The sequence below is a fragment of the Martes martes genome (genome assembly GCF_963455335.1).
Source record: "Martes martes genome assembly, chromosome: 5".
Lineage (NCBI taxonomy): Eukaryota > Metazoa > Chordata > Mammalia > Carnivora > Mustelidae > Martes > Martes martes.
Genome location: NC_137892.1, coordinates 29,025,093 through 29,035,398, shown reverse-complemented (window position 1 = coordinate 29,035,398; position 10,306 = coordinate 29,025,093). Strand labels below are relative to the sequence as shown.

Sequence of the window (10,306 nt, the reverse complement as noted above, 5' to 3'; positions counted from 1 at the left end):
AACTCTCTGGGTCCCTTTCCCTTGCAAGCCCCATTCTAGAACTAAATCCAAAACTTGGCTCATGTGTACCAAGCAGAAATCACGAGAATCTCCACATGTGCTGGCCATATATTCTATATTAGAATCGCAACCCTAGGACCCAGCAATAAAATGTGAAGAAGCAGAGAGGATACCTGAGGCCAAGGGGCCAAAACCAGAATAGGGAATCTCATTTGAGGAAAAAAACCAAGTGAGCAACTCAGAGCTATGCAGGGCACCAGGCTGTAATGACAGGAACTCAGAGGACCCAAAGAACGACAGAACTTTTTGGTTGAATTCCTAGACCTGTTGCTCTGTAGGTCGAAAGGAACTTACCTCCTAGATGTGCATGCATGCCAGTCTTGCCCTTTTCCAGGTTGATCGAGGAGGCAGTGTTTCTTCCCCAAGACCCATCCAGAAGTAGAGCCAACACAACTCAGGATCCCTGTGTACTAGTCCAGTGGGAATAATGAGCAAAGCTGGGCCAGAGCCAAGTCTGCTGTTTACAAGTTGTATTACTTTGGACGTAGGACTTAAAGCTTTCTGAAGTTTAATTTATTAAGCTATAAAATGGTTGTAGTAATATCACTACATAAGTGTGACTGGTACCTAAAAGATCCTTCTTCTATACCTCATTGCATCTTGTCAAGCCCAAGTTTGTCAGGCCAGGTTTGTCACCCATATATCTAAGATTACCTCCTAACTTAGTACCTTGGCCTTTTGTGTCAACCAAGATACAGAATGGCCCATATTTGATGGCTGGAACACTGCTTGTAACTGTGAGTAACATATAGGTCTCCCTCCTACTGGGAAGAACACACTCAACTTCCAAACTAAAATTTGACAGGCCTCTTATGGGCCATGCCAACACTTTGAAAATAAAACTCTTGAAGTTGCAGCAGAAATATATTTTTACATGATAGGACGAAACCATCTGGAACTTACTGCTCACATGGACTGAAAGAGCTGTATCAACAATAGGGTTGTTATAAACTCAGGCTCCACACTGTCTCCTAAAGGGATTAGACAGGTCTCATAATGTGTTCTAGACAGAAAAAGTGACCCAAGCAGGGGCTGAATCCTTAGCTGTCATTAGTATTTTCCCATGTCAACGCTGGGATTTGAGAAGACAGAAGGAATTGACTTACTTTATATACTTGTCTGATCCTTTAGTACTTAATGAAAACTAGAATGTTTTATTTCACCCCTATGGGAAAATAGCTAAAAACAGGCAGTTTGTTCCTGAAATAAAATATCAGCAATCAAAATACTCTCAAGGTCCCTTAGAAAGCAGAACATCACAGGCTTATTACAAAGTAGGTGCCCCAAGCTTCTAGGTGCTGTTAACATTGTTTTATTTCCTTTATACAAAAAAGTAGAAATGACAGAAAAAAACACCCTTGACAGAACACAATACCACTGACCTGGTCTCATTAAGGAGCTGAGCCCCAACTGCCCATTTTACTAGGGAAGGAAAGTTCAGTCAACATTAGCAAACACTCATGCAACTGATGAAAGACAAGATGGTGCCAGTGGCTTGGTGGATGTACCAATCCAATCTTAAAAAACATACATTGGCCCAATCATGCTTTTAAATGGCATCTCTTTAGAAACATGTTATATATACAAATATCACCCAAAAATGTGTATTATATAGTCTACCACTATAAATTTAAGGCATCCTGATATTGTTCTTCTGCTGGTGAGGCTTTGTTCTCATGATTCTATTTCCACAGTGGATAGTCCAGAAATTTCCAATGGTGTCCAAAGGGCAGCAATGAGAGATAAGAAAAAAGTGATTTACAAGAAGAGTTCTTTTGACTCTGGCTCAGCATTGTGCTTTATGCTGTAGGATTTCTTCATTTTTCTATTGATGTCATTATGCCTAAGCAGAAGAAAAACCATAAAGGCCAGAATTAGATAAAACTATGGTCAAATTACAAGACAACACCACTAAACAACTCACCAAAAATGGAAATTATCCTCATACAAACCACACTGAAGAACACTTTATTCTACTAGGAAAATTATTCTCTTTTCATATAAACCACTCTTTAAACAATAAAAACTACAGTCATGTAATAACACACACTTAGCAAACACTTTTTAATTTGGTTCTGGAAGTTATTTCTCAATCATGCTGACTGGAATCCAGTCAAGATTCTAGTCAAGTGAATTTTATAAAATTCATGTCAAAGTCACGTCAAATAAGATGGTAAATACAGTAACGCTGGTCGAGTGGAAATGAGATGTTTATATTTTATTGACATGGATTCATTGGTGACATCTTTAATGTCCAGTAAGCTTGAGTCCTAATCATTCAAAGAAGATGCTTATTTGGTGGTGTGATTACTGCTGGAAGACAATAAGTAGGCTAAATCTAGGGGAAAAAGAAAAAAAAAAAAAACTAGGAACAAGTAATGCTGTTCTCCACCCCACCCCTCATATTTGATACCTAGTAAGCCTATGGAAAGAAGCACAAGCTTAAGCCTTGGAACAGTCGTGCTTTGTAAGTGAAATTTCCCTCTAGGTGGACGCATTTGTTCACATTCTGGGTACAAAAATCTTCAGAGAGGAGTCACATTCTGAAGGTGGGTGAGCCTACGTATTAATAAAGTCCTTCTTGCTGCTACATTAGACAAAAACAAAGTGTTTCCAGTAATGCTACTTGCTAACATGAGGACATATTTGGATGGGGAGCTTCAAGTGGAGTGTTATGGCCTCAAAATCACGCTTGCTTGCAAAGACCATGTAGTCTATTTTCAGTGTTCCAGGAAGTATTTGATCCTCATCAACACCTGAAAGTTCTAATTCTTACTTTATTTATTCCTCTGAATAGAACTTTACTAATTTTTTTTTAAGATTTTACTTTTAAGTAATCTCTACACCCAACGTGGGGCTCGAGCTTACAACCCCGAGATCAAGAGCTGCAAGCTTTACTGACCAAGCCAGCCAAGTGCCCCTGAGTAGAACTTTAGAGATTGTCTATGGGCAAGAAAGGGAAGAAAGGGAAAGAAGAACCTGATTGGTAAAAAGATGTTCTAAGGACTTCCAATTAAACATGGTGGATTAAATACACACATTCATCACCCCATTCTCACAAAACAACACTAAAAGGAAAGTAAAGCAATAAGAAAGGAATAAACCTAAACAAATAAGGGAAGTGAGAGGGGATGATAATACACAAAATACTAACACTATTTCAGAAACAGGAAGGTTGAAGGGCTTGTGGAGCTGATTCAGCAGAGCAGAAGATGTAAAAATCTAAGCCCATGGGCAGGGAACCCAGCAAACTGATTTATGCTGCAAGATGCAGAAACCAAAAGCACCATGTATTTCTGGAGGTGACAGTGGGTGCTGAATAGGTGCTAAAAATGGGAAGATTATTGGAAAAAAAATTTTTTTAAATATTTTATTTATTTATTTGACACAGAGAGACATCACAAGTAGGCAGAGAGGCAGGCACAGAGAGAGAGGGAGAAGCAGGTTCCCTGCTGAGCAGAGAGCCCGATGTGGGGCTCGATCCCAGGACCCTGAGATCATGACCTGAGCCGAAGGCAGAGGCTTAACCCACTGAGCCACCCAGGTGCCCCAGATTATTGGAAAAATTTTTGGAAGTAGCAATTCAGATCCTAGATTATCTCTCTGACCCAGTGTAGCAGGGTGACTGTCTCTTTCCCACTGTGAAAAAGACTGGAGGTTACAATTTACAAGGCGCAAACCAGAGAGAATTCAGCTAAAGGGGGCAGAACCCATGAGATTAAATGAAAGTCTCCCTAAGTGAGAATATGATTCTCAACCTATCTCCTATTAGTCTGACTCATGAATTCTTGGCACTCAGGTTATGAGCACTAGCAGGAGTGTAGAGTTTCCTTAATTTGAGAAATGAACTGGCCAAGAGAAAAGGCTTACAAATACTAGTAGGGACTTTCCCAACAGAAGAGCCTAGTCCTCACCAGTTCATGTGAAGCAACACTGACCAGTCAACAAGCCTCACCCATTAAGTCAGAACTTCCATTCAGCTTTAGTGAATATAAATGACTCAGAGATCATCAGATATTTGAGGAAAGTGCTACTATGAAAGACAGAACCAAAATAAACAGAAATGGAAGTCAAAGTGACTAGAGATAACATACAGAGCCAACGAGAGCTTTAAACATCTTTAACAAGGAAAGAAAAACTGGGAAAATGTCTGTAATTCATACTATAAAGTGTTAGTCTTCCCAATATGTAATTTAGAAAGAGCTGCTATAAGTCAAAAGAAGAAGGCTGGAATCTCAATAAAATGAAGGATTAAAAATAGTACATTCATACAGTGAAATAATACCAATGTAAATACCTTTTACTGCAAATACTTACTGCAATACCTTTTACTGCAAAAAAAAAAGAACATATACATATATATGGATATATATGTATACATATGGAAAAGAATATGTATACATATAGAAAAGAAAAAAATATATACATTCATATTTGACTGTAAAATTCACATGTATAATGCTACAATAAGGAAACAAAGAGAAAACCAACAAGGTACTTTTAGAAATTAACACTACTAAAACAAAAATAAAAAAATTAGAAGATTGGAAGGTACAGGTCAGTTCTTTCCTAAAAGAACTAAAAAAGCAAAAATTCTTTCCTAAAAGGACTACAAAAGGCAGAAGTATGGATAAAGATAGAAAACTAGTTAGCAAATCTGAGGATCGATTCAGTGTGCCCAACATTACAATAGTACGATTTCCAGAAAGAGTAAACAGAGAAATTGCAATGAACAAAAATTTCAAAGAAATTGTACAAAAACATTTCCCAGAACTGAAACATATAGGTTTCCAGACTGAAAAAGCCTGCTGCATGCCCACGTCAGGAATGTTAATGGCATCATGACAAAGCATCAATAAATCAAAATACTGGGGATAAAGAGAAAATCATAATAGCTTCCAAGGGATTTGCAATTTGAGAGGAATGGAGCTTTGCAACAGGCACATTGGAAGCAAGAAGAAAATGAAATGTGTTTGAGATTCTGAGGGAAAAGTGTTTCCTATCTAGAATTCTATACCCAGCCAAACACACCTAACCCAGTATGAGGGCAAATTGAAGATGTTTTCAGACAGGCAAGTTCTCAACAAATTTAGCACCCATTCACCTCCCAAAGATGGGAAGATGTGTTTACCAAAACACAAGCATAAACCCAAAATGAGAAAAGACAGATTCAGGAAATAGGGCTCTACACAGGAGAGAAGCAGAAGCAATTCCCAGAATAATGTATGGGGGGAAACCCCAGGAATACAGCTGTACAGCACTGCTAGATAACAGCAGTCCAGACTGGGGCAGGAGGACAGAGGTTTTCTCCACCAACAGACAAAATGAGAGACACCTAATTTGCCTGAATGTGCTAAAGGGAGGTTTCTGTCTCCCACAAAGTATTTAGAAAGGAATTGTAAACTGGGAAGTCAAAATTATTTTCTGCCCCCAAAATGTGAGGTTATAATTAGAAAGGAAACACATTATGGCATACTCCTTGGACCTACTATGATTAATATTTATACAGCCATACTAATAAACAACACCTAATACTGACTTAACCCCAAAGAGAGATACAACTGTATTATTATTAATGGTGGGAAGAGGAAGGATGGGTGTGTGTGTGTGTGTGTGTGTTTGTGTGTGTTTGGGGGTAGGGGGCAGTGGTAGGTGCTAAAATAGAGCTAGATAAGTTTGGTTCTTTGTGGAGAATATAGATTCTTTTTTTTTTTTTTAAAGATTTTGTTTATTTATTTGACAGACAGAGATCACAAGTAGGCAGAGAGACAGGCAGAGGGGGAGGCAGAAGCAGGCTCCCTGCTGAGCAGAGAGCCCAATGCGGGGCTCCATTCCAGGACCCTGAGATCATGACCTGAGCTGAAGGCAGGAGCTTAACCCACTGAGCCACCCAGGCGCCCCGAGAATATAGATTCTTTGAGTCCTGGCTCCATAATTTGTTATCATCATTACTATACAAGCTTGGGCAAGATCATAAACTCTCTGTGCCTTGGCTTCCAAGCTGCAAAATTTGATAATAATAGTACCTAACATACTAGGTCATTATGAAGGTTAAAACAGTTATGATGCATGTGGTGCCTGGAATATTCTTTGGTACCTGTAACTGCTTTATAAGTGTGAGCTACCATTTTATACTATAGAAGTATAGTAGAATGAACAGAGAGAATATCTAAAGTTAAATATCTGAAGGAGCATGTGACTTAACAAGGCAGAATACTAGAAAATACATGTGAAGGAAAGCCAAGTGATTGATTCAGAGGAGTGGGATTACAGAACAGGGTAGGTTGGGCAGAGGAGAGCAAATTTTTGTTAGAATGCTAGCATTACTGTCTCTCTTTCTCTCTCTCTCTATATATATATATCTATAGCAGTTCAACAAAAAAGTAAATGAAAAATCAATAAAAGTTAAAAAGAAGGGTTAGGTTGTAATTTAAGGATGATCTCATCACTTAGACACTAGCAGAGTATTTCTGCTTTAATATAAGGGGTGTTGTGGTCAAGAACATTAAAAAGGAACACTTTCTGCAGGACACCATCCAGCATGATAAGAGTTGAGTGTGTATTTGAGGCATTTGTTTGAATAATATCAGGATAATTCAAGCCTCCCTGAATCCTTCAATTTCCTTCCTAGTCCTGAATTACCAGTATTCAAAGGAACAGAATTGTTTGGGTAATTTTGGCATGAATTATTCAGATAATTAACTGTTCCTTGATTTCATTTTTGGATATGAAATCACATTCTCAGTGACCAAAATTGGGAAGAAGAAAAGGCTTAAATTTAAATAACAGTTTTGCAAGTAATCTAACTTGCTGATTCATCTAGGCACGGATTCCACATTTCCATAGGCCCTCGTGACCAGATAGCAATTTACTTAGAGGATTAGTCTAAAAGGGTCCGTGGGCATGCATAACTCTTCCACTGATACCCAAAACCGGGAGACTTTGTTACTTTTGTGATCTCCGTCAGAACTATACTGAGAGCAAATCTCTAAATCCCATCTACTAAAAAATGGGATTCCGGCTCAAAGAATAAACAACTTGCCCTCCAAGTACCCACAGGAAAAACTCACTGTAGGCAGGTGGGCCTGTAATCGAAGGGCCTAGATTTTAGATGGAGGACAGCATCTTTTCTTGGGATGACAGGCTCAGTCCTTTTTATTTTGTTTCTGCTTTTACCTCTTCTTTCTCTCTTTCCTCTCTCCACTCTCTCTCACCAAATATTTATGAAGCCTCTAGCATGGGCCAGGCACCAAGCTGGACACTGGGGTTACAAATGGGGGTTGTGGGGAGGCTGTCAAGGGTCCCCCCCCTCATGAAGCTCCTATGCGTTTCCTTGAGTTTACTGTGTTTTTACTGTATACTCTTTTAATTCTCCCTGGATTCTGATCTCTTTTAGGAAGGCAGCACGTCTCATGCTCGCACAACAAAATGCCCGGCTTAGAGCGAAAGATGGTGGTGCGGTTGAGTGCACTGGCAAACCAGGGATGTGGCATTCGGGAGGGTAATGTATCTGCACGATTCTCAGCATGGGAAGGAAAATCCCACCTGACTGTGGTTGGAGCAGGGATGCTTGGTGAAGGTACTGGAAGCTGTCTGGGTAAAGTCTCTAGCTGGTACTTTAAACCTCAAATGAATTGCTGCTTCTTGGAAACTCCAGCCTTCCTCTGAGCTTATAGACAGGAACTTCTCTTTTAATGTTCAGAGACACCCCTGTGGTAGCAGAGATGGTGTCTATAGGACACTAACAGGACAGTTTCCTCTCTGACATTTCATGGTTCACACCAGGACGGTGGAGGGGAGGGCAGAAAAGAGGACGGAGGTGGGAGAAGGGAGTCATTTGTTCTTCAATTCCGTGATTGCATTCAAACCGGGATTCACATGCTGAAAGGACATATTTCTGGGGGGATGGTTTTGGTTTTGAAGGAAGGTCTTCTTTCTGTACCCTCCTACTTCTCATTCCTGGCTGGTGCACATGTTCATTTCCTGCCTTCCAAGGGCAGTGCTTGAAGACTGAACCTGAGATCTTAGTTGCAATAGCTTTTTCTGTGTCTCAGCTCCTCATATTTGGAGACTAAACTGTGATCGTCTTTCTGTAGCAGAATATGCTTTCTCCTTTTCCCAGTGGACATACGGCATGTATGAAGACAAACTCCATTTGTGAATCAGGTTCTGGTCAACCTTGGGAACTCTGGTGGCTTTTATAAAGGGTTTGCGAAGTTGTGCTGAGACATTGGGAGGGTGTGATCATATTAACTATCCCCCACAACATGACTATTTCCCTCCACACACAAGATTCTGCTGTGCAACAGCCAAGGGTAATGCAAAACGATGGCCTGTGCAAAGGAGAACCTGCTCTTGGGGAAATGTTCAAGACTGGGTTTTCCTATCTCCTCTAAGTCATAGGGACAAAGCTGTAGTACAAAATATGGGTTTTTTCCTGTGAAACTAATATGAACCCTAAGGAGGCAGAGGTGAGAGTGGGAGGGATAAGAGTTGTACAGGGAACACAGAAGCTGGGGACACATGGGGAGGAAGGGAGGGGAAGGAGACCAAGTGGGCTCTAGGGGAGTTGGGAGTAGAGGAAGTCACCTCAGGGAACTGGTATCAGTTCCTGCTGATGGGCTGGCTCTAGGCCCCAGAGCTAGTATATTAAAAATGAATATCCACTTCAGATCAAGGCTGAGAAGTCGAAACTATAATTTTTGAGCAATAATGCCGTTGTCTGTAATCACTAAATTCCCTTTTTGTATTAGCCCTTGAACCAACTTTTCTAAACTGTTACATTGGGAAGTCTCTGTCTGCCCCCGGGGAGGTCTCTCTAGAACTAAGTCCTCAAGGTATCACACAGCCGTGACCAAGAAATTATAGACGCATCCTTTCAAGAGTTCTTAAAAAGAATATGGATTAAAAATAGATATTTTAAGCTAAAAAAAATTAAAGACAAGATTAAAATGTGGTTATTTTCTTATATCCAGAGAAATGACGGCAAGGACGCCTTTGTTCAGCAAGATCAGGGGCTTGTTTTTTTTGGTGCCAACTGGATTTTCCCACCATGAGTCTGGAAATGCTCATCAGTGGGGCTGAGGGCACTCACTGTACTTGGGAGACAGCTCTCAGCCAGGGCCTCACCTCTACTTTTCCAATGATTTCCCCATCTTTGCTCATTTTTTTGTTTAGCATGGTATCCTGACAGTAAGGACATAATGTGTGTGTGTGCAAGCACTTGCATCTGTGTGTGTGTTGGAGGGGGTGGGCACCCTCAACTCTGACCTCCTACTGGGCCTCACAGATGACCACCGCCACACCTCACGTCATGTCAGGCCAAATATATGACTCTTGTTGAGGGGTTATTGAACAACCTTGACATCTACACAAAATATCGGATACCGGAGCTCCTGGCTCTGGATGGATCATTTCCCAGGTGACTGATTCCTTGGCAGTAAAACCCACACTCATGGTGTTTATCATTTCCTGTCTTCTAAAGCAATCTGCGCTGGTGTTGGTAGGAGGACGAGGGTTTCAGGCCACAGTGGCACTGTGGTCACGGAGCGTGTGGCTAGGGGTCGCCAGGGGGCTGATGCCCTCTGCCTCTTGGTAGCTGGATGCAAAGCTCATGCCACATGTCCCAGGTCTCACTTAGACTTAAACTCTGGGAAATGAATGTCTTATCGGCGTTTTAAGACAAGTAATTGCAAACATCCCCTTGGGGTTGTGATAACTCAAAACCAACTTGTCCTTGATAGGAAAAAGTAAAGATAAATCTGTTTGTTATAAACAAAGTCATCATCGTCTGTGGAAACACTCTGGGAAAGCTGTCCAGAGTAATGGAGTTGGATCTAATTTTAAAGGGCATTGAAAAGAAATTTAGATTCCGGGCTATCAAGCTGTGACCAATTTAGGAAAATAAATAGCAAACAGAACCCCCACCCAGAGGTGATGTTCTTTCAAATGTGTTTATTGCTCATATCTTTCCCTTACCAGGAAAGATAAACATTACTTAGGAACTAAAATGTGACTCCAGCATACGCCTGCAACTAGGTGCTGGGACCCCACTCTTTCTCCTGTGGTCATAGGGATAGGGCCATTTGATGGCATTAATTTTTGGAACCAACTCCAACCCAACGACTGCCATTGGTTTCCACAGTTATATAATAAGCCTGGGGAATCTCTGTTACCCTAGAGGAGATGTTTAGCCTTCAAGCAAATTCTTGAGCCAGGATTTGAAGGCATCACTGAGGGAGGAACA

At 40.8% G+C, this 10,306-nt stretch overlaps 1 protein-coding gene across 2 annotated transcripts in view; it reads right to left on the bottom strand.

Moving 5' to 3' along the window:
* Nucleotides 1–1,192: 1,192 nt before the first annotated feature.
* Nucleotides 1,193–10,306, bottom strand: part of SNCAIP (synuclein alpha interacting protein) — a 150,906-nt gene continuing 141,792 nt past the window's right edge. The window contains exon 11 of one of the 2 annotated variants that reach the window (XM_080804905.1): nucleotides 1,193–1,903. In XM_080804905.1, coding sequence (XP_080661031.1) covers nucleotides 1,898–1,903 — 6 coding nt within the window. In that variant the 3' untranslated portion in view covers nucleotides 1,193–1,897. The remainder of the gene's footprint in view (nucleotides 1,904–10,306) is intronic. The other variant, XM_080804904.1, reaches the window with a different exon arrangement.